At 34.1% G+C, this 25,768-nt stretch overlaps 1 protein-coding gene across 22 annotated transcripts in view; it reads left to right on the forward strand.

Moving 5' to 3' along the window:
* C2CD5 (C2 calcium dependent domain containing 5) overlaps positions 1-25,768 on the forward strand; it is a 96,126-nt gene that overhangs the window by 46,637 nt on the left and 23,721 nt on the right. For all 22 annotated transcript variants that reach the window (XM_019039167.4, XM_055358440.2, XM_019039164.4 and 19 more), the window contains 8 exons: positions 4,646-4,760; positions 7,751-7,846; positions 13,085-13,276; positions 15,237-15,423; positions 19,522-19,686; positions 23,112-23,252; positions 25,198-25,261; positions 25,657-25,718. In XM_019039167.4, the coding sequence (XP_018894712.1) occupies positions 4,646-4,760; positions 7,751-7,846; positions 13,085-13,276; positions 15,237-15,423; positions 19,522-19,686; positions 23,112-23,252; positions 25,198-25,261; positions 25,657-25,718 (1,022 nt within the window). The remainder of the gene's footprint in view (positions 1-4,645; positions 4,761-7,750; positions 7,847-13,084; positions 13,277-15,236; positions 15,424-19,521; positions 19,687-23,111; positions 23,253-25,197; positions 25,262-25,656; positions 25,719-25,768) is intronic.

The following is a 25,768-nucleotide window of genomic DNA, read 5'->3' on the forward strand; positions in this document are numbered from 1 at the left end:
TGATATGTGAGCTTTTCTATATTACCAGTAACTTTAGAGTAATGAAAATCCAGTTACATTGTGTGTGTGTGTGTGTGTGTATGTGTGTGCATGCGTGTATGTAGTGAAATTTCACAATTATGGAGTAGATTACACATTTGACTTTCTAAATTTACAGATAGTAAAGACTCCAGTTTGGTCAAACATGGATTATATCTTGGTTTCATCCTAACATCACAAATGACTAGGTCTTGACGTTTGCTCTGTATTTGCACATGACTTCCTCTATAATGAGAATCTTCTTCCTAGTCTACTGATCCCCACCCAGTTTGAGATTATATACTCCTTTGAACCTGAACTCTCTAATTTCTTTTTCATTAGGGGAAATTTATCTTCTTCAAGAGGTTAGCAGTTGGAATGTTACTTTCAGGTATTTGGGAATATAGCTTTTTATACTGTCCGTTAACATGATAGATTATCATTGTATTAACCTTTATTTGATCCAACCTAACATTTTATCTCCTTTTGTTGATTTATAAATTAGATTGAATAACTGTCCATTTTAAAAATAATTTTTATTGGTATATAATATATGTTTGTATTTATGGGGTACATGTTTTATTTTGTTACATGCATAGAATAATGACCAAATCAGGGTATTTGGAGTATCCATCACCTTGAGTATTTATCATTTCTAAGTGTTGGGAACATTTCAAGTTCTCTCGGGTAGCTGTTTTGACATATACAGTACAATGTTGGTAACTATAGTCACTCTGTTTTAAAACATTAGAATAATTTCTTTTTTCTTTTAACCATATTAAAAGAATCTGCAAGGCAGAGTTATTCTCTCCCAGAGCTATATAAAAATGAACTGAACTTAACATTTCAGGTAGTTGGTATTTCTTAATTGCCAAGTGTATGATAGCCTAAAATCTCAAAGAGGTTGAGTTTAATAAGAGCGTATTATGTTGAGTTGTTCACATTGTTATTTTCTGATATATAAACTGCCGTTTTAGAATTTTACCAGTTTCACCTGCACTTCAGAAACAAAATGTTAAAAAGATGGCAAGATATCGAGCTGTGGCCATGCTCTAGGAATGTAACGTAGTAAAAATTAATGAATTCTGATGTCAACCTAAGTGTGCTGACATTACCCCTAAAACAGACATCAGTGAGGATTGATTTAGAGCTCAGTTCATGCCTGCAATTAAAAGGATATATTAAAAGATTTGTGATATTATCTACGAAGAGTTTTGACCCATAGAAGAAAAACATAAAATAGTATAAAATATAACTTGTATGTTAAACTTACATATAAAATATATAATTTGTATATAAAAATATATTAATTTGTATATAATTAAATTTTAAATTTTCCTAAAATAATAACTTTTATAATTGTAAATAATTCTGTGGATTATCAGAAGAAATGTGTTTAAGGTGAAGAGGTTTGTTTCTTAACATCTTTGAAATGTTTATTTAATGTTTATTAAATGACCTCACATCTCAGCTGTATATCCTTCAGATAACTAAATTGTATCATTTCATGTGTCACATGTATAGTTGCCACAAAATTTTAAGCCAGACTCTGTTTGCTTTTATGTTAGTATAGTATCCTCAATTTTGTACTTTTTAGGATGAATAAAATAATTCCAATTCATTAGTGTGTTTCTTTTAGGAAAACACAATACATTCCTATAAGACTGTAGTTATCAGTTTTTAAACCTTAAACATTCTATTATAGGGATTAAATACTGTGATATCTCTGAATTTTTATTGGTAATAGGATAGGCTGAATCATAATTACTGCTTGAAGATTCTCTAGCTCATGTCTGGCATGAGTATAAAATAAGCTTTGGAGATAAATTTAACTTTTCTTTACTGTTAAACAAATTAATCTTAATTTTGTTTTAATTAAATGCCCCCTAAATTTAGTAGCCAAAAATTTTTCCTTTAGTCTCTTGCTTACAGTTGTAGATAATTGTTAATATAATTACCAGTTTGTGATTAAGTGCTCCCTACTGTATGCTTGCCTTGCTTTCACCTAGAATCTAGGGCCATTACTTTCTTGTAACCATTTCAGTGAGCTGCCATAGTTTTCAGTCTGTACTGTCACCTGATCCAAGCATGCGCCAAAATATCCACTGTTTCTGGCTTCTGTATGCTGAATCTGCTTTGCAAACCCTTCGTTCTTTGAGCTTTTGCTTTAGCCAAAAACCAAATTTAAGAAGTTTTCTGGAGTGTGGACATATGCCATTTGCTTCCTTAGCTCCCATGTTATGTAACTCTTTAGCTTTGTATTAAACTTGTAAATACTTATTAAATACAATAATGGCATCCTCATGTGCAATTGTGTGGCTCATGTGTTAAAATAAAGGCTGCTTGTGAATTTGTCAGAAGAATATGAATGCTCCACTTGCGCTGCATTCAGCTTTTTTTTTTTTGTTCGTTTGTTTTTTGAATCAGCCACTTATTTCATAGTGTTTGGTTTAATTATTTGATTATTTTATGTGTTATACTAAGGTAAGTTTAACGTAAATGAACTTTGTATTCTATGTGGTATCTCATAGGAATTGTTATAACATACTTTCCCATTTAGACATGTTGGCGTTTTAAAAATAAATATATGTAGAACTTAAGTAGCTTCCTGCATTTTTTATTAATTTTTAAAACACTGTTTATGGATTACTTTCTGTAAAATTCATTTTTAAAACAGTAAAGCTACCATGTATTACTTGTGGTACAGATGAAGGCAAACCCAATGTGAGAAAAATCTTATAAAAACATAGTACATAATTATTTGCTTTAGAAAATAATATTTTAAACTTCTAGAATGGTTTAAAAAGTAAACAGTAGGTTTTATTAGTGAGTTTAAGAAAAGTTAGAATTTTATTTCATGCAATTTTTTGGGAAAATAGGTATTTTCTAAACTGAAATACATTTCTATAGTTGTGACAATTATTTTCTCAGAATCATAGTCATTTAATAGATTAGAGCAACCACTTGAATAATAGTTCATCTTATGATAGAAAAATTCTCTTTTAGGAAAGGATGATGTTAAATGGATGTTCAGATTGGTCCGTAAGTGTGTATGTCTTAGAAAAAAAGAGAGTATGGATTTGGAAGTGTATTTTTGCTGCTACTATATACATTTCATTTGGGAATATGAAGAAATTCTTTAACACAAGTAGTATTTGTGTAAAATAGGTTCACTTAATTGTTCACACATTTCTTAATTTATAACATTGATTGCTAATACCATATTGGAGTCTTTTCTATTTCTCTTCCTTATTTTATCTTCTACTTTGATGTCTTTCTCAGTTTCCTGAATTCTGCATTTCTTTCTTCTGAAAGAAAGTTTTAAGGTAGCTTTGTCTTGGAACCAAAACTTTAATTCAAGAACTGGCTGGCATCATTTGTAGTTCTGGCTTTTATCTCCTTATTTCTCCCTTTTGCTGATCCTCCTCCCTGTGGAGGAGACAAAAATTTCATCATAGGAATGTGAGCTATAACACGCCTCTTAACCTTTCTTTACTTTGCTGTCTTCACTATTTTACTAGTGAGTATAATTCTACTTATTCTACTAATTTTGAAAAACATATTTTGAAAATTGGATATATACTGCAATTCAAAAATAGAAACTTTGGATTTTTTGGTTTTTAGATTTAATAGTGGCTTTTATATGGAAAAATTACAATGAGAGCTTAGCATTCTATCTAGAGTTGATTTTTTTTTCTATCTCAAGTTATTCCCAAATGAGAATTGGCCACAAAAAGAAATAAATTATGATATGCTAATTATAGACTTTCTGTTTTTAACACATTGTACATAAAATGTTACTATAATTTGCAGCTGCTGTCACCAGTAGTTTGCAGCTAAATGCAAGTGATTAGGAAATATGTATGACAGATACTTCATTTATAGTGCTCCATTACAAGCAATATTGGACTTCTCTGGTAATAAAATACAATTCTGTGACTCTAAATCATTTTTTAAAATTACAGACCAATACATGGAGTGTTATATCTGAAATTTTTCCTTATATACATCACCAAATTATTTGTGTTAATATTTTAAGTGTGTTTGCTTTCTTTCTTTTTTTTTTAAATTAGTCTCTAATTTCTTGTGTTTTGCCTAAAGACCCACATCTCTGTAGAAGGATGGCTTACAGATGGCTTTCTCTCTTTTAACATTGACAATTCTTTGCCTTGGAAAGAACCCACAATATAGTGAGTTATAAAAAATAGGTACCAAGAAATGAAATCAGAATTAAAGTTAAATTTATGGATATAACACATAAGGTGTTCACTCAATGAAGTGAGATGTAGAATATCCTCTTAGTCTAATTCTAAAATTCTAATCATAGCTAAGATTAGAATTTGGAAACTCTGGGTCTACATTTAAAATTATATCTAATCATATATTCCTATAGATATCTGTTAAAGTAATAAAGCAAATACAGATAGGTGATTTGTTTTCCAGCAATTGAGTTTAAAAGGTTAAATCTTATGCCTTTTGAGAAGTAGCATTTTAAAGATGGGAAGTTTAAAAATCCATTATAGAATAAAACTTCTTTACTTCCCATAGTATGTTTATTTTAAACATTTCATGTTCATATATATAATGTGCTATTGAGTAATAAACTGATTTAAAATTTATTTTTCAGATGAACCAGAAACTCGAGATGCATGGTGGGCAGAAATCAGACAAGAAATAAAATCACATGCTAAAGCATTAGGCTGTCATGCTGTAGTGGGCTACAGTGAATCAACTAGCATCTGGTAAATGATAATAACAACTTGATTTTCCAGACACTAATTTAGACTGCCATCTGAAAGGGGAAAAGCTTCATGCAAATAAAAGAGAATAGCGAAGTGTTCAGGAGCATGGGCCTTGGAGTACATTAGATTAAGGTTTATATGCCGTCTTTGCCAGTTAATGACTGTGTAACTTTGAGAAAGTTATTTAACTCTTCTGAGCCTCAATTTGTACATTAAAATGGAGATGATACCACAGATCAATTAATCATTTACATCAGTGATTAAATGAGAATATAATACTGGCACACAGCAAATATTAACTCTAGGCTTCCTTTAGTATGTAACTGTATCAACTTCTTCCACTGGAACCTTTGGAACCCTTGATCTACTGTAAACGAATTGCCATGTGTCTTTAAAGTTTGTCCATAAACTCGTTCTGCCTCCTTTTACCTACTGTAATGTAACGTTTCTTGCTAACAAATCATTCTTCCTAATACTGATAAATTAGGAAGGGGCTTTCATACTCTTGGTTCTCAATTCCTTTTTCTCCTTCCCTTCATTTGAACAATCTCCTCCTTTAAAGTACATGCCACGCTACTGTTCCATTATCTACTTCCAAAGCATTCGTCTGCCTTTCTTAGTTACTTCGCTGCTCTCTCCTCCAGTTACATATGATTATGTTCATTCTAGCAGCTGGCATTATAGTTTCTTATTCTCAAGTCGTCTGACCCCACTTAACTTTCAACCATATTTTGGACCTCAGTATCACTTGAAACTGTTCCACCTTAAAATTTTGAAACTATAAAATTTTACTCTCAGATCACAACTTAACGTTTTTCTACCAATATCATTTGCTCTTTTATATCTAGTTTGTTTTGACCCTTACCTTAACCAGTTGTTTTCTCAGCTCCTTACTTACTTTCTGGCTTTTCTTGTTCTTTTGCCATCCTTAAACCCTACTTTCAGCCCCTTCAGAAGTTTACAGTTGATATCATCTAGAAACTGTTTAACCTTCTGCTATCTTATTTTTCTACCATCTATTCTTAGGTAATTCTTACTGTTAGATCCTCTGCTCTTGTGGTGATCCTTATTGTTAGGGAAAGAATTAAACTGTAGTAAATGTGGGCATTACAGAGCCATATTATTTAATCTTCTGTGGGCTTTTCTTTTCCTTTGCAGATCATGTGTTATACTCCTAGACTGTTTATTGCCATAGTAGCTGTTCTACCCTTGTTAACTACTAACTTTGTCAAGCTTGTCTTGCCTTACTCCCTAGTTGTCTTGCCACATTGATGGATTTAATGTCATAAACTTTGAGGCCTTAGAAAAATGTTTTTTGTTGTCGTTTTTTTTTTTTTGAGATAGAGTTTCACTCTTTCACTCAGGCTAGAGTGCAATGGTGTGATTTTGGCTCACTGCAACCTCCACCTCCCGGGTTCAAGTGATTCTCCCACCTTAGCCTCCTTAGTAGCTGGGATTACAGGTGCCGGCCTTCCTGTCTGGCTAATTTTCATATTTTTAGTAGAGATGGGGTTTCACCATGTTGGTCAGGCTGATCTCGAACTCCTGACCTCGTGATCTGTCCACCTCGGCCTCCCAAAGTGCTGGGATTACAGGCGTAAGCCACCACACCCGGCCAGAGATATGGTTTTAGAAGGCATAGTTCTTGGTATCACATTTACATTCTACTGGATAATTATGATGTAAAATAAATTTTAAGATTGAGATATAGGATGCTTTGGGATCCTAGAGGGCTGAAAGCTCAAAGTAGAATTGGAAGAAAATGTCAATGAAGTAACTGATGCTTGAGTTGGATTTTGGGGGATGAATATGAATTATATAAATAAAAAGAAGAGGCATAAGGAGAGGTTTCAAAGCTTACAAGATGCATTCAACACTTAAAAGAGTAGCAAAAAAAAGAAGGCCACAGGATGTAGACTCAGGATGGCTGATGATAGGTCACAGATGGAGGAGTCTGCAAATGAATTCGGTTAATTTACCTAGAAGTTTGAGTTCATCTGACAGATGTCATCTGACAGAGGTCCTTTCTAGACCTCAAAAACATCTATGTGTTTAAATTTTTACTAATCTTTTCTGTTCCAGCCCATGCTACTTTCTGTTACTGGATTAAACTCTCTGAAATGCACTTTTGCTCTTATAACTTCTTGATTCGAAGACATCAGTGGTTTCATGTTATTCCTTCTGACATCCTTAATTCCTACCTACACTTTAAGCCTGGTCTTCCTTTATTTTATTTACAGTTCAAGTGGCCATTCCTTCCTTGTTCTCTTAGGCTTCTGTTGTATTTTATTTCTGGGTTTTATTTATACCTGGTTTTCAGCAGTTCATCCCTAGGTTGCTGCTTTTCTCATTTGTTTAGGTGATCTCATTCAGTAATTATGTTGATTGTTTAATTTTTTAGCTTTCAAATTGGGTGACATATAATAATTTAAAAATTATTTTGAATATCAGTTTTCTGTTATATGATGATGTAGTTTAAGCTTCATTTAGTATATTTTGTATATTGTTTCAAAAACCTTTATAATGATTTAAATTTAGATTAAGCTATATAAATCACCTATATAGAGATATTTACATAGTTGTGCTTTTAGAATAATTTTAATAAAACTTCATATACATTTAAAGAGTATTTTAATATAGTTTCATTGATTAATGCTAGATTCAGCAATACAATTTATTACTGCTTATATTTTGAAACATTTCATTCTTTCAGCCTTGCCATATTTTAAATGAAGTTACTGTCTTTAATATTAATACTTTTATCTTTTTTCAGTTTTTAATTTATGAAGAATTCTTGCCCTCCATTCAAATAAAGTTACTTCTGTTTTCTAGGCTAGGTTTAGGAGGTAAACCTCGTAAATATTATTTAATATTTAGTAGAGTCTAACTTGAACTTAAATTGTCACTGTTATAATTATTTTGATATTTAGCATTTCCCAAAGTTATACTGTCTGAAAAATGTTAACTTGTTTGTGTTTTTTCCTTTATAGTGAAGAGGTCTGCATTTTATCTGCATCTGGCACAGCGGCTGTACTGAATCCTAGATTTCTGCAGGATGGCACCGTGGAAGGCTGTTTGGAACAGAGGTTGTCATGGCAGCCTGGCTTATTTTCTATAAGGGCAGAGAAGGGAGAGGTCGACTTTTTTTCTCAGAGTTGGGATAATTCTTCTCCGTAGGGTGGCTTACAGGGGTACAGTGTAGAAATCAGGACCAAGCACTTCACTAATTTTTAACTAACCCATAGTAACAGAGGAGTATTGGATTCTGCACTATATGGCACACATTGTTGCTTCTAGTGTCTTGATAAGTGACATGTATGATTACCAGTTGAAGAATTTCAAGTGTCCATTTTTTTTTGCTTTGTCATGATATAGAAATAATCTTTGGATCTTTCACTTCCTTTCATTTCCCTGTGTCTCACCTCCAAAAACAGAAAGAGGTTATGAAACAATTTTTATAAAAAACAATTCTTAATTTACAAAATAGTAAAAGTACTGCATTTTATCAAAATTATCTGTAGATATAATATATATGGTCCTTCCGTGTCCATAGGGAATTGGTTCCAGGACCCCTTGCAGATACCAAAACCTGCAGATGCTCAAGTCCTTTATATAAAATGGTATAGTATTTGCATGTAACCTATGCACATTCTCCCCTATACTTTAAATAATCTCTAGATTATTTATAATACCTGATATAATACCTGTTCATCATTTCATTTTCATGGATTCAGTGTAATGCTGAGCATGTGGCAAATTCACGTTTTGCTTTTTGGAATTTTGTGGGATTTTTTATTGTTTTCCTATTTTCAACCTGTGATTGGTTGAATCCATACATGCCAAACCCATGGATACGGAAGGGTGACTGTATATTTAAATATATATATATACACATATATAAACTATTAGTTTGGTACCAGAGTCTACCTGGATAATACAGATTTTAATTACCCCTTATGCCACAGTGTGCCCATTTACTTCTCCCCTCCCCAGTATTAGTATATTAAGTATATATTAAGAAAGGAAGCAAAGGCCAAGTGCGGTGGCTCACGCCTGTAATCCTAGCACTTTGTGAGGCTGAGGTGGGTGGATCACTTGAGGTCAGGAGTTTGAGACCAGCCTGGCCAACATGGTGAAACCCCGTCTCCACTAAAAATACAAAAATTAGCCTGGTGTGATGGTGGGTGCCTGTAATCCCAGCTACTCAGGAGGCTGAGGCAGAAGAATTGATTGCTTGAGCCTGGGAGGTGGAGGTTGCAGTGAGCCAAGATGGCACCACTGTTCTCTAACCTGGGCAACAGAGTGAGACTCTATTTAAAAAAAAAAAAAAAGCAAAAAAATTCTGTATCTTGTCAAGTTTAGTATAAACTTGCACACATTTATAACTAAGATATTCTAGTTCTGGTATTCACTAGAGGAACTTGGTCAGTTTCTTTTGTCAGTATTAAAATGGATATTGACTATTATAAATTCCAGAGCCTTAAAGGTCATTGTAAATAGGAAAGTGAAGGTGGGGCATTTTGAAGCACACTAAATAATTAGAATATTCTATTGAGGAAACTCTCTTTGTCAGTGAGTTGTACCAGTGATACAATATAGTTCTTACACGTCTGTAGATTTCATTCTTAAGTTGATAGGAAGCCTAATTTAACAAATGACCTTTTTCATGTAGCTTGGTTTTTTTCTGTATTGTGGCTTGGACGAATACAATACATTCTCTTATATAGTAGTTCAATACAATAGGTGCCACCCCTAGTTGTAAAAAAAAAAAAAAAGAAAAAAACAAGGAAAATGTCTTTTCTTTCTGCTATAAAATTATTATTGCTTAATAGAAAAAATTTGGAGAGTTCCTATATCAAATGATGCTAGATTGCCATCCTTTTCAAATTCTTATATGCTTTGTAAGATTTCCTACGTCTTGCCTTGAAGTCAGCTGTCATTTTTCATCTAATTCACTATGCTGCCTATAGAAATTCTTATCCTCATTTGTTTGCTATTTCTTTTTTTTTTTTTTAATTATACTTTAAGTTTTAGGGTACATGTGCACAACATGCAGGTTTGTTACATATGTATACCTGTGCCATGTTGATGTGCTGCACCCATTAACTTGTCATTTAACATTAGGTTTATCTCCTAATGCTATCCCTCCCCCCTCCCCCTACCCCACAACAGGCCCTGATGTGTGATGTTCCCCTTCCTGTGTCCATGTGTTCTCATTCCCACCTATGAGTGAGAACGTGCGGTGTTTGGTTTTTTGTCCTTGCGATAGTTTGCTGAGAATGATGGTTTCCAGCTTCATCCATGTCCCTACAAAGGACATGAACTCATCCTTTTTTATGGCTGCATAGTATTCCATGGTGTCTAGGTGCCACATTTTCTTAATCCATTCTATCACTGTTGGACATTTGGGTTGGTTCCAAGTCTTTGCTATTGTGAATAGTGCCGCAATAAACATACGTGTGCATGTGTCTTTATAGCAGCATGATTTATAGTCCTTTGGGTATATACCCAGTAATGGGATGGCTGGCTCAAATGGTATTTCTCGTTCTAGATCCCTGAGGAATCGCCACACTGACTTCCACAATGGTTGAACTAGTTTACATTCCCACCAACAGTGTAAAAGTGTTCCTATTTCTCCACATCCTCTCCAGCACCTGTTGTTTCCTGACTTTTTAATGATCGCCATTCTAACTGGTGGAGATGGTATCTCATCATGGTTTTGATTTGCATTTCTCTGATGGCCAGTGATGATGAGCATTTTTTCATGTCTCTTTTGGCTGCATAAATGTCTTCTTTTGAGAAATGTCTGTTCATATCCTTCACCCACTTTTTGATGGAGTTGTTTTTTTCTTGTAAATTTGTTTCAGTTCTTTGTAGATTCTGGATATTAGCCCTTTGTCAGATGGATAGATTGCAAAATTTTTCTCCCATTCTGTAGGTTGCCTGTTCACTCTGATGGTAGTTGCTTTTGCTGTGCAGAAGCTCTTTAGTTTAATTAGATCCCATTTGTCAATTTTGGCTTTTGTTGCCATTGCTTTTGGTGTTTTAGACATGAAGTCCTTGTCCATGCCTATGTCCTGAATGTTATTGCCTAGGTTTTCTTCTAGGGTTTTTATGGTTTTAGGTCTAACATTGAAGTCTTTAATCCATCTTGAATTAATTTTTGTCTAAGGTGTAAGGAAGGGATCCAGTTTCAGCTTTCTACATATGGCTAGCCGGTTTTCCCAGCAGCATTTATTAAATAGGGAATCCTTTCCCCATTTCTTGTTTTTGTCAGGTTTGTCAAAGATCAGATAGTTGTAGATGTGTGGCATTATTTCTGAGGGCTCTGTTGTCTCTTTATCACAATATTGAGTAATAATTGCCATTCACAAGTTAATTCTGCAGTTTAAGGAAGGCTTAAATTTTGCGTCTTTTTCTTACACTACACACTCTAGTTCTACCAACATTCTTGGCATTTCCTTAAAATGTCATTTAAGAGATATTCTATTAAAAACAATAAATTAAATGAGCTTCTGTCTTTAAACCAAACTGTCAGTGATTCTAAAATCATCAGCCATTCATTTGTATAGGATGTTAGAGAGCAGATGTTTAATTATATTGAGTATTTTCCTGAATGAAAATAAAATAACCTAAATGCACAGGTTATACCTGTGGTTGAAAAAATGCAACGTGCTAGTCCTCAGCAGTTGTATTTATTTGAAGTCATGACTGATAGCTAATGCCTTGTCTTGGCTTATAAGAAGTTGGTTTAAAATGAATTCATTAGTTTTCCCTTATGTAGAAATACTGGTTCTGCTAATGCTCTGGCACTGATATGGGGAAAGGAAACTATGTGGATTAGGATTAAAGCTTCACCTCTATACTTTCCTGAACAAACTAGAGTGCATGTCAGTCATCAGGAACCAACGATACAAGAGCAGTGTAGTAGCTGGGAATGAGTGACCACAGTGAACGGGCTGAAGTAGAGCTGTCCCTTAAGCAAAAGCTTCAGAGTGTGCTTTGCAGTGTTTTTTTTTTTTTTCCCATTCAAGCCTGGTTTTAAAAAGACAGGATAAGTAGCAGGTCAAAACTTAGGGATCCTAAATACAGGATTCTCACTTTATTAAGTAACCCATCCCATAGAGAAATTTGAATATAAGATGTGTATTAGGAAAACCAGGACTTAACGGGACTTAAGTGTAATAACTTTGGTTATTTTAGAAATGTTTTGATAGCTATCTGCATTTGACTCGTATAATGCTTAGTTGCAAAGTACTTGTTTTCTTCATTAAATTTTTAAAATGAATCAAAAAAATTTGGAGAATGTAGGAGAGTAGAAGGAAGAGAAGATTCCTTATGATCTCACTATTCAGGGATAATCCCTGTGTACATTTCATATTTTAAATGCTTTCATAAATTTTAATACTTTTATTTTTATGCCTTATGTATACCACTAATATTGAAATTTGTGTGAGCTGTTTAGTTAAAAATTGCTTCAGTTTTCATCCTTTTGTACCCCCTTATAACACATTGGCTTCGGATTCAAACAAACTGAAATTCAAACATGAGGCCTGCTACTTAGTGCTTAGTATGACTTTATGAAATAGATGTTTTGGTTTTTCAAAAAAGTTAAAACTATCATAGGAAATTAGAAATCTTAGAGTATGCCTGTTTTTGACTTACTATTTTTCTTTTTTAATACTTTTTTACATTAAATTAAAAAATTATTACACTTGGATTTTTTTTAATTTTGGGGGGTACCTAGTAGCTGTATATATTTATAGGGTACATGAAAATGTACAATTAAATTATCAATTATAGTCACCTTGTTGTGCTATCAAACGCTAGGTCTTATTCATTCTTTCTATTTTTTTTGTACCCATTAGCCATCCCCACCTTCCCTCCAGCCTGCCACTACCCTTCCCAGCCTCTGGTAACCAAAATATTTTTTTCTTTGGGAATTTTTTTTGTGGTTATATTTGTCAGCCAGTGGGAAAAATGTCATCATTATCATCTAACCATTTTTTAAAAATGTTGTATCCCAGAGAAAAAACTTTGGGGTGATAGTGATGTTTGTCAGGTGGTAAGTCATCAAAGAAATAAATTGGTGCAAAATGACTTTGCAATTGGTAAGTCTTTTCTCTCATAGGAAAAATGTATGGTTCTGATTTCATGGTCGTTTTTAATTCTTATCAGTCTCAGTGGTACTTTTGTAGCCTACAGCAGTAGAAGTTGGATAGTTCGTATACAAGTACTGTGTATGTAATATCAGTTACATAATTATTTTTGAAAAAATTTGTACATTTTTAAAGAATATCTTCTTTTTTTATTTATTTATATAGGCTTGAAGAAAATTTGCCTACACGTTGTGGATTTTGTCATATACCATATGATGAACTGAATATGCCATTTCCAGCTCATCTCACATATTGCTATAACTGCAGGAAACAAAAAGTTCCTGATGTTCTGTTTACAACTATAGACCTCCCAACAGATGCAACAGTTATTGGAAAAGGTTGTCTTATTCAAGCAAGGTATGTTTGTGAAAACAACACTCGGTGTCCCTGAAGAAGTATGAGATAGGGAGCCATAAACCTATTTTTAAGTGTCAGCTTTACTGTTTCCTACCTGTTTGATCCTGCACAAACTGGACAATTCTATTGGAACTCTGTATTTTATTGCATGTAAAAAAAAAAAACCCTCCGTGTAAAACTCAAATATGTTTGTGTACAAAAGCAGTTTTTAACTTTAAATTCTACACAAATATTTGTCATTTTGGGAATTATTAACCTGCCAAAGGCTAGGGATGTGACTAAGTATAGATTGCTTCAATTACATTCAATATGTAACACATTTTAGAAGTTGACTTTCTTTTTTTCTTTTAAAGAATAGTGCCATGAAGTGTTTCTTTTACTGCTTTAATTAGCTGGTAAGAGTTCCTTTTAAAATGCACTGGAGTAGGAAATCCTAATTGGGGAACTCATGACAACAGCTGCCAGGTTACCAAATCCATCAGGTACTTCTGTCCTCATCTTAGTTCTGACATCTCAGCAATAGTGACACCATTAATTATTTTCGCCTTGAAATTCCTTTGACTTCATGATGCTACACCTTCTATGTTTTCCTACCTTTATGTATAATCTTCAGCCTCCTTGATGACTTCTCATTTCTTGATCCTTGAGAGCCATGGGTTTGGACCCTCTGCCCAAAGCTCTCTCCTTAGTTGAACTCATCAACTTATATAGATCTATGTGTCTGTGACTCCCAAATTTGTAACTCTAGTCCAGACCTTTCTTTTGAGTTTTAGACTTATACCTGTCTACTTCATACCCCATTTTGATAAGCCATAGGCATCTCATACGCGTTCCACATTGAACTGCTGATTTTCTTCACTTTTCTTATTAGCCTTCTCTGTTTTAATGAATGGTACCTTTCTCTATCCAGTTCTTCATGCCAAATTTGGTATTCTTTGGCACTATCCTCTTTCTCAACCTCCCCACATCAAATTTATTACAAAGTCCATTGATTTTTCTTATAAAATGTATTTCTAATCCATTTATTTTTTTCCCTATTGAATCTTAGACCTTCCGTTTGGGATTGTTTTCCTTTTGCCTTAAATGTACGCTTTAGTATTTCTTTTGATGGTCTGCTGGTGGTGAGCTATTTTTTTTGTCTGTCTGAAAAATGTGTTTATTTTACTTTTATCTTTAAAAAATATTTTGCGCTGGCAGCTATTTCTTTACAGCACATTGAAGTACTCTTTCACCACTGTCTTCTGGCTTTCATTGCTACTGTTGAGAAATAATCTATTAGTCTAATTACTGTCCTTTGAATGTAGCCTATGTGGCATGAAGTAGATGCTCAAGTGACTTTTGTATTTTTTTTAATGAGTAACATTTTCTTCTGCTTTCTGTTTATATCGAACACATGCAGTTATAAAACCTAAGATTTTAAATGATATTCTCTAGTGATTTTGGTCATTATTTAATTTTTAGAGATTTTGAGATTTTTTATTTTTCTTTATTGAAATATGATTCTTTAAAATATTTAATTTTTGTGGGTAAACAGGTGTATATATTTATAGGGTACATGAGATACTTTGATACAGGCATGCAATACATAATAATCACATCATGGAAGATGGGGTATCCATCCCCTCAAGCATTTATCCTTTGTGTTAGAAACAGTCCTGTTACACTCTTTTAGTTATTTTAACTTGTACAATTAAATTATTATTGACTGTAGACACCCTGTTGTGCTATCAAATACTAGGTCTTATTCATTCTTCCTATTTTTTTGTACCTGTTATGAAATAGGATTTTTAGTGCAAGTTTATAGAATGACAAAAAGCAGAAAAGATTATTGATATAACTCAGTAAGCCCATTAGAAACAAGTAAATGTTTTATTCAGCACACTTTTAGCAAGTTTTAAAATTTGGACATTTTTAAAGGTGGTACCAAGAATACTGTTCACTGACTTATTTTCCTTTACAGGTTATGTCGCTTAAAAAAGAAAGCACAGGCAGAAGCAAATGCTACAGCTATCAGTAATCTCTTGCCATTTATGGAATATGAAGTGCATACTCAGCTAATGAATAAACTAAAACTCAAAGGAATGAATGCTTTGTTTGGACTAAGAATTCAGATCACAGTGGGTGAAAATATGTTGATGGGCTTAGCGGTAAGTTTAGATGTTTTTGGTTTTGTTTTATGATTTCCTTAATTATAGTAGATTCTATGTTATGTGATTCAAATAGTCTTTTCAAAGGCTTATCTAAAGACTTTGACATTAAGACCTTTATGGGACGAGGACATTTTAAGAAGTGAAAAATCTGGTGATAGGTTTTCACATATTTTAAAGGGACTGTGATCACAACTTTAATAATTCTATTTCTAAAAATTATCATTTGTCGCTTGCTTAATAAGTTGGCCACAGTTTTTCTGGACTTTATTATTGTTTACATATTGCTAAAACAGGGTTCCTCCATCTCAGTACTAGGGCAGGATACCTCTTTGTTGCAGGGAACTGAGTTGGGCATTGTAGGACGCTTAGCAGCATCCATGGCAATTCCCCACTATAAGCTAGTAGCATCCCCCCACTTGTGACACACAAGAATGTCTTCAGAAATTGCCAAATGTCCCTTGGTGGGTGGAGCAAAATTACCCCAGGATGTGGATTAATCTTTAGTTTTGATGGAGAAGATAAAGCAAAACGTGTGAGACACTATTGGACAGACAGTTAAACTTTATCATAAATGTGCACCTGTGGCCAGTGGTAGAATGTGTAATAAAATACAGGTGTTTCTGGCCAGGCGCGTTGGCTCACACCCATAATTCCAACACTTTGGGCGGCTGAGGTGGGAGGATCACTTGAGCCCAGAAGTTAGACCAGCCTGGGTGAGACCACTGTCTCTATAAAAAAAAAATAATAAAAAAAATAAAAAAACTAAAAATTAACCAGGTGTGCTGGCAGGAAGCTTAAGTGGGAGGATTAATTGAGTCCTGGGAGGTTGAGGCTGCAGTGAGCCCTGATCACATCACTGCACTCCAACCAAGGCAACAGAGTGAGGCTCTGTCTCAAAAAAAAAAAAAAAAAAAAAAAAAAAAAAGGTGTGTTTCTTAAGTGCCGATGAAATATGAGACAAGAAAAAGCTGTGTCTCAGCTTAATGTTCATTTTGGCTTGTTAGCAAATAAATTCTGACTGGAAAGATGTTAATGAGGAAAGCCAGTGCTGCCTCTATAAGTAGTGTAGGACTCAGAGAACCAGGTGCCTGCAAAAAGTGTATTGATCATATGGAATCTGATGAACCACGTTTATGGAGATTCTCTCATTTTCTAGGTACTTTGCTAACCAGCATTTTGGCTGTGTTATTGGCAGTTTTCAAATTTGAATTCTCTTGCCATCTTTTTGAGAGTGCATAGACATTTAATTTTAAGAAATTTATAGAATTTGACTTTTTTGTCTCTATACATTTGTAGGTCAAATGCACATTTGTTTCCTGTTTCATCTTTCTGTAAGAGCAAAAATGTAAAGTTTTGTATGTAGAGGATAATTGTATGATGATGATAAACTAATTAGGTATTACAGTTTTCTAACGACAGAAATTTGTAATAATTAGGTAACTTGGTTCATATTAAAATATTTGATACATAGGCTGGGCATGGTGACTCATGCCTGTAATCCCAGCACTTTGAGAGGCTGAGGTGGGCAGATCGTTCAAGCCTAGGAGTCTGAGACCAGTCTGGGCAACAGGGTGAAACCCCATCTCTACTAAAAATACAAAAATTACCCAGGCGTGGCTGCTTGTGCCTGTAGTCCCAGCAACTTGGGAGGCTGAGATGGGAGAATCAGCTGAGCCTGGGAGCTTGAGGCTGCAGTGAGCCGTGATTGTGCCACTGCACTCCAGCCTGGCTGACAGAGCGAGAGACCCTGTCTTTAAAAAAAAAAAAAAATTTTCTTTTATACTTAGAGTAACTTGGGGAAAAGTGGTTATTTTAATTCAGTGGTCTAAAAATTTGTATGCCTAGTGAGGACATTACATAAATGTATAATTTGTGCTTGATGCAAGACTGTAATGATTGGTGGGTGCCTATGCATGTCAATTAAGAGCTGGATTCAAATTGAGGGGTTTAAAAAACATTTTGCTAGCTATAACAAACATTTTTGATGGTTGAGCCCCAGGAAACTAGTTTATGACACTGATGTAATTCAAGACTTGCCTCAAATATTGCTTTTCTGATTCATACTAATCTTTTCTTTCCTTCTTGATCACTAGTGCTATTAACTACCACTGTTTAACATTTCATCTTTGTGCTTTGTTATAGTTTGTGCACTTAAATCCTAAGTTCTCAAGAGTAGCTTCTTTCTTAGGTGATCTCTGATGAGTGCCGACGAGGTGTCTGGCACTGTGCTATTCTAGAAGGAATGTGATATTATCTTCACTTTACAGGAGGAGAAAATGTGTGCTGTGATAGGTTGAGACTGTAAAGTGATGTGGTTACATGTGTTAGAAATGGATTTCAAATCAGGCCTCTCTGATGCCAGAGTGTGTGTTCTCAGCCGTTCAAGGCTGTTGCTTCGTTAATGAGTGGAGCTAAAACACATTAGAGGTGGTGGGCTAAGGCTTCATATGGCATAGAGAAGGGGGTTCCCTGGTTGAATATTAGAGATTGGGGCATGTATACAGTGATGGACACTAATGAACAAACCAGGAGTAAGCACTCTTGAGGAACAGTTTTATCTACTATGCAGATTTCTTCATCAATCCCTTTTTAGGATTGGTGTTCACAAAATTGGCAGTTGATTAATTTAAAAAATAACAATAACAAATATCTAGAGTTAAAAGAATTCTTTTCTCTTTCCCATTCCACTCCTTTGATGTTAACAATTTGATGTTTATGCTTCTATTTTTTTTGCTTTGCTTATATTAGCATATTTACACGTAAGTGCTCATAAGGATATATATAAATATTACCTTGTTTTGTATTTCCCATAATAGTTTTCCAGTACTAATGAAATATAGTACTGTTTCAGAGTCAGATATTAAATAGTAATTTAATTAGATATTTAAAATAAATCTGTATCTAATAAACACTTTTCTCTGCTAATTAGGAAGGTAGGGCAATATAGTGAAATGCGTTTGGGTTTTAGAGTGAGAAACACTCAGTTCAAATCGTTTGTCCACATTTATTGACTTGGCTTGAGTAAGTTCCCTGTCCTTTCTGAATTTCAGTCTCTTGCCTTGCAAAAGTTTCCTCTTCACTTTTGCCACCTTTAAAGATAGAGCATCTGCTCATTCATGAAAAATTTATTTTTTAGCAACCTTTAATTTTTTTTTTGCTATTTTTAATTGTATTTTTTTTTAATTATGAGGTAGGTCCGGGCCCAGTGGCTCAGGCCCGTAATCCCAGCACTTTAGGAGGCCAAGGCAGGCGGATCAATTGAGGTCAGGAGTTGGAGACCAGCCTGGCCAACATGGTGAAAACCCATCTCTACTAAAAATACAAAAATTAGCTGAGTGTGGTGGTGGGCACCTGTAATCCTAGCTACTCAGGAGGCTGAGGCAGAAGAATCGCTTGAACCCAGGAGTTGGAGGTTGCAGTGAGCCAAGATCACGCCACTACACTCCAGCCTGGGTGAAAGAGTGGGACTTCGTCTCAAAAAAAAAAAAAAAAATTGTGAGGTAGAAACATAAAAAATATAATTGGGTATGCAGTGAAAAGTAAATCCCCATTTTGTAACTGTCTCCCACCTACCCAGGGTCCTCCCCAAAAGAAACCAACGCTTGTTACCAGTTGTTTTTGTGTGCCTTTCCAGAGATGTCCTATGTATACCCTGATGCTGATTATATTCTTCCTAATGAGCAAAGACCACATTCTTGGTTTTTTTTTTCCCTTTTTTTCTTTTTTTGAGACAGAGTCTTGCTCTGTTGCCCAGGCTGGAGTGCAGAGGCATGATCCTGACTCACTGCAACCTCTGCCTCCCGGGTTCAAGTGATTGTCCTGCCTCACCCTCCTGAGTAGCAGGGATTATGGGCACACACCACTACACCTGGCTAATTTTTGTATTTTTAGGAGAGACGGGGTTTCACCTTGTTGGCCAGGCTGGTCTCAAACTCCTGACCTCAAGTGATCTGCCCGCCTCGGCCTCCCAAAGTACTGGGATTACAGGTGTGAGCCACTGCACCCAGCTGTTGACCACATTCTTAAATATGAAAACTTAAGGACTGTTATTCTGTAGATATTTTTTCTGATTATTTCCCCATTATTTTTTACAAGTCTGCCACAGGTGTGTATTTAGCAGCTTTACCAACTCCTGGTGGTATTCAGATTGCTGGGAAGACTCCTAATGATGGCTCATATGAACAACACATCTCTCATATGCAGAAGAAGATAAATGACACAATTGCTAAAAACAAAGAGTTATATGAAATCAATCCTCCAGTAAGTAAAACAAACCTACATTGTGAATGTATCAGTTATTGTTTATTAGTATATTTTTAGGTTATCTTATTGAGGACACAAGATTTTTTTTTCACTGTTTAGCTCTCCTTATTACTCATTCTTTCACCTCCCTTTATGTCTTTGCTCAACTGTCTCCTTTTCGGGTAAGCCTACTCTAACGATCCTATTTAAAAATTGTGACTTCATTTTTGCCACTTCCTGTGACTTTTCCCTCTTTTATTGTTTTCTATAGCTCTTATCTTTGTGAGTGTGTGTGTGTGTGTGTGTGTGTGTGTGTGTGTGAGTGTATGTGTTTTGTTGGTCTTTTGCCTGTTAGTACTGGTAGAATGAAGCTCCATGAGGGCTTTATTTCTGTTGCCTAGAAAAGTTCCTATTGGTAGTAGTCTCTTAGTATTTGTTGAATGATGAAATAAATGGTTTAAAATGTTCTTTGTTAGTAAAAAGAGATTCTTATTGGTGGTAAAATGTGAAAGAATATAGTTTTTCAGTTACAGTTTCTTTTTTTAAAAATTTGCTCCCAGTCATTTCCTTTAATCAGTCTTTTTACCAACTTTGCAATAAGTATCACAATGCTGCCTCCTCTGTGGATGACTGATGGCAAGAGTCTGAATTGAAAGAAAAATGGGTTGGAATTAGAATGAAACTATTTGTTTTTATGAGTCTCTGATAATGAAATACTTTCACAAAAGGAAAGTATAACATTCACATGTATACATATGTAACAAACCTGCACATTGTGCACATGTACCCTAAAACTTAAAGTATAATTAAAAAAAATAAAAAAAGTATAACATTATTGCTTTTATTATTTTAAACGTCTTATCTAATTTTGGCTGGTCTTCTGGAACAGTGTGTCTGGATTGTTGCATCACATGTATAGCTTTCATCATATTATTCTAGCATAGTTGTTAATTTGGGAGGAATTTTAAGGATATGACCTACAGCTGCACTATTCATTATTCACTGTGGTAGCCGCTGGCCACATGTGACTTTTGAGCACTTGTGACTAGTCTGAATTGAAATGTGTAGTAAGTATAAAATATACACTGGATTTTAAAGATTTAGTGTGAAAAAGTAGTGTAAAATATGAATATTTTTGTATTGATTTTGTGTCAAAAATTTAATATTTTGGATATACTGAATAAAATAAAATGTTTTATTAAAATGGATTTTATCTGTTTCTTTTTACTTTATTATGTATGTGGCTTGCTTTATATTTCTATTGAACAATACTGACTTAGGGCTTCTTTAAAATGAATGCAAATGTTGATGTGTTAACATATTCATATTTGAAAAATAGACTTTATAAAGTTCTCTGTGCACCACTCTACTGACTGCTTATTTTTATAGTATATTATTTTTATTTGGTAGTTATATTTTGATATTTGAACATCTGTTTATAGTATGCCACTTGGGAAAAATGATTTGTAAAGCTTTGTGTTAGGGTTTCATATATTCTTCATTTATTATTTCTAATGATATGAGCTGAACTTTTTTACTTACTTAATAGTGTTTCTCACCTCTGTAAATCCATCCTGACCTCTAACAGGAAGAATGGACTCTTCCTCCACTGTGTACTTGTTGTACCTGTATGTACTTGTATAGAAACTGTTACATATTATTGTACTTAGTTTTTATGTATCTGTCTTCCTTTACTATAATGTAAGCCCTTTGGAGACAGGGATGTGTTTAAATAAGACTATAAATTAAGTTACTTCATCCATTCAGTACTTATTGAGCTGCTACTATGTGTCATACAGTTTACATTTGGAAGGAGGGAGTAAATCTATTATGATTTAAAAAATTTTAGCATATGTGAATTTCATGTGTTGAGGATGACTGTATTTTCACAACAGTACGCATCAGTTTATGCATCTTCTAATATGTCTTTCCTTATTGTAGATACTGACTACATTATAGTCTTTTAGCATAATCTCTCAGCATTTTTTTGACAGAGTCAGTGTACAAGGTTGATTACCAGGCCACTATACACATTACAGTGTTGTGTTATGTCCACCCTGAATATGTAGATCAGAGTGTTCCTTCTCTTAGGATGTTAGCCCTCACTGAAATAAATGCTGCTGTTTGAATTTTTTGTCGATACATTAAAAAATGTTTCTAATACAAAGGTGTAGTACCACTTAAGCTTTATGGAGATAATCAAAGGTATCAAAGTAAGATGCACATCTCTCAGAATAACAGTACTAGTGATGAAATTTCAGTATGAATTTAGAACATATTAAATACCAGACAGTTATATTTGTTAAGTCTGTGGCATTGTGAACAAAGGCATAACAGAATTTAAAACTATTGTAAAATTATAAAAAGTAGTGTGGTATCTAGTGGGAATAACATTGCACTGTGTGTCAAAAGACTGACCTAGACTGGCTCTACTCTTGCTAGTTTTCCAAATTTAGGCAGACTACTAATTTACTTCTGAATTACAACTCTTTTCCATTTTGTAGTTATTATAATGTTAACTTTATAGAGGGCAGATTAATTTGGAGTACAAATAAGATAAATTGATGTGAAAGTGCTCCGTAGATCATTACATTATGAAATTGTGCAGTGGTAGTCTTTTATCTAAGGTGCGTACTGCCAATGAACACTTAAAACTATATATTTTTGAAAAATTTTATGTACAATTTCCTTGTTTATTAAAAAGACAATTCTGTTGCATCAGCAATAGGCTATGGCTTTTGCTTTTGCGTTCACATATTCATATTCTTCCAGCATTCCTTGTGGCCGACAGACACTTAGAACCCCTAGTGATCTTTGGCTATGTAACAGCAAAAAGCTCACTAAGCCATACAGTATTGCACCATACACTGACCTTAAAAAGATCATTATTGTAAGTACCAGTGTTTATTTAGCTTAATAAATTGAATAGCAAATACGTGCATAGTATAAGTATATATGTATTCATACTCATACATTGATCATATTTCACATTTTGCTATGTGGAGCTTTGAAAAATTACCAGTGGATAAGAAAAGATATAAAAGATTTGAATTCTTTCTAGGAACATAAGTCTTTAAATTTTTAAGGCCTATTAGGACTTTTATAATGCTGAATAGAAAATATGCACACACAGCAGTACTGGATTTCAGAGCTGTAAGGACTGCCAATTCCATACACATTGTAGTGTCCTGTGTGTACACTACAAGTCAGTTTTATCTTGTTATGTCTGTGACAGTTATATATATTTTTCTGATTCGTGTATCATTAAGGCTGCCATATCTGCTATAAAAGTTTAGTTTTAAAGGTTATACTTAAGTACGGACTTCACTGAGTATATTTTACAGGCTTTTTCTCCACAGGTAGGTGTCTACTAATATAAAGATGTAGAATTTAAACTGGAAAAGACAATCTCATATGATATAAAACAATTATATTTCTTTTAGGAGATATCTGAAGAGATTATAGGATCACCCATCCCAGAACCTAGGCAACGCTCAAGACTTCTAAGATCTCAATCAGAAAGCTCAGATGAAGTTACAGAATTAGACCTTTCACATGGGAAAAAAGATGCTTTTGTTTTGGAGGTAATGTGGCATTGGACTAATTTCTTAAAGGTTTTGGAAGCTAAGATACACATTTTTTCAGGTGCTAAATTAATATGATACTTTTATATCATTACAACTGTTATAAATATTTAAAAAGTTATTATATAAAAATACAACAAACTTGAAAATAACAGAACTTGATAACATATGTTTGTTCAGTACCAGGTCACTGATACAATAATGCAGATGGTTCTGAAAAAGTTAATGTATGGGTTGAAATAATGATAGAATAGTATTAAACCTTTGAAGTTATTTTTGTAAACTTGAATGAATTTAAATAAAGTGCCATTCTTTAACTTACTATAATTATTACCTTTTTTGTATATTACTGTACTTATAACATTTTTTAGTGATTATCTGTGAATTCTGAGTGTAGTATTTTCTTACTGAATTCAAAAGGTATAATTGATCCATCTTTATAAAAAGATACTAAGAACACTTTAGTAACTTTCCCAGAGAGTAAATGTCACGTGAAAAGTTTATGGAGACTCCTTCCTCACAGATCTGCTTCCTCTGCACTCCCCTGTAGAATGGTTAGCTCCCAAAGAGATAGATTTCTCTTTTTCATATTGAAGGAAAGGAAAATAAATGATTAAGATGTAAGTTGAGAGAGAGAAAAATCAGATGCTTTGATCTTGGTGTAGCAGGAAGCTGGTGGTAGAATTGTGTTGGGATGGAATTGGAGGTTTAAAGAGTCAGGAACGGTGCCAGTGGCTGTAACAAGGATCTATGAGAGACGCACAGGCCTAACCAAGGTGAGAGTGTCGGTTTGTAGAAAACTCAACTTATATGGTTATTTGCCCCCCACTTTTTCCCCACATTTCTCTACAGTCTGAGAATGGAAAATATGTCATAGAAAATATCTCAGGTCAAGGAGGTTAAAAGTTCCAGGGTACTATTTACAGCAATGCTACTCAAAGTGTGATGTGACTACTTGTGGCGTCAGCTCTACCTGGGAGCTTGTAAGAAATGCAAATTCTTGGGCCCCTACCTCAGACCTAGTAGATGAGAATTTCAAGGTGGAGCCCAGGAATCTGTTTAACAAACTTTCCAGGTGATGCCAAACATTACCTGAAGTTTGATCTAGGGCATTATTGATAAGTCTGATCTTGGGATCCTGGCTAAGTAGAGAGGCACATGAGAACAAAGTGCTTCAAACATGGGCAGAGGACAGAGGGCAAGTGGAAGATCCAGTAAGAGAGGACAAAGAGACAGGACTGTAGTTGGAGAATGCTCGAGATCCTGGGCGTGGAACGTTTTGGGGAATAATGGGTTGAGGTATGGCTGTGACTGTGGGTAGCCACGTGAAGTGGAAGTGAAAGTGGTTCTTGAAGTCCTGAGGGTGATGTGGGAAGAAGCTTAGCGAGTCTGCACGTTAGGACTTAGAAACTGAGGTGCAGATGAATGTCAGCGCCTGTCCAGCTGGATAGTTTCCCTATTTATTATTCACAGTGGAATATGGTGATGTAAGAAGAATAGAATTTAGACCTATTTATTTTATTAGAAAAATAGAGTTTAGACCTATTATTAGATATGTCTTTAAATTTATCTATACCTAATTCCATTGTAAAGGAGTTCTGCATTTAGTGAAAGGATCTCATTACACTTTATTAATTTAAACAAATTAGAATAATGATTGCTTATGATGTCTTTGTAAGTCTTTAGAAACATATTCTCATAAAGGCTTGAGAAAGAGCTAGTTTTCTTTTTTAACTTAGTGTACTTTGTACGTAAAATATTTCACTTGGAAGTATTTGTGGTTATTACTGTGGAGAAATTTACTGATATTAGAATTTTTTTCTTGTTACATATTTTTACTTAGGGAAAAATGACTGCCTTTTCTTGACTCTATTAATAGTTCTTTTAAAATGTGAAATAATTATGCATTTACTACTTATAAAATAGTTTTAATCTCTATTTTAAGATTGATGACACAGATGCCATGGAAGATGTCCATTCTCTACTTACTGATGTTCCTCCTCCTTCAGGTGAACAAAAAAATTACCTTTGAGATGAAACTAGTTTTACATATAAATGTTTTAGCTCATAATTGTTACAGTACTAATTTTACTTTAAAAGAAGGACTTACCACAGTGTCACAGCTTGCCATGTACTTTGCTACTCCAAGGTAGAAAACATACCTTAAAAATACTTATGTTAGAACTTAGGTGGAAGTGATTTTTAGTCCTTTTATATTTATACATGCAAAAAAAACCTATGATAATTTATTAGGATGGTTTAAAGTCTCCTGCAGGTATAGTTTTAGAAGAAAAAAAATGAAGGGTGTTATAGTTAGAACTTCATATAATAATTGAAAAATGTCATTTAACACAAAAATCAATGAAATATTATCAAGTATTTTGATTACAATTTATTTTGACAGGCTTTTATAGTTGTAATACAGAAATTATGCCCGGTATAAATAATTGGACATCTGAAATACAGGTAAACCTTTTTTTCTTAATTTTAAGCACTTAACACATAAGTTATTTTAG

The sequence above is a fragment of the Gorilla gorilla genome, chromosome 10 (assembly GCF_029281585.2).
Source record: "Gorilla gorilla gorilla isolate KB3781 chromosome 10, NHGRI_mGorGor1-v2.1_pri, whole genome shotgun sequence".
Classification (NCBI taxonomy): Eukaryota; Metazoa; Chordata; class Mammalia; order Primates; family Hominidae; genus Gorilla; species Gorilla gorilla.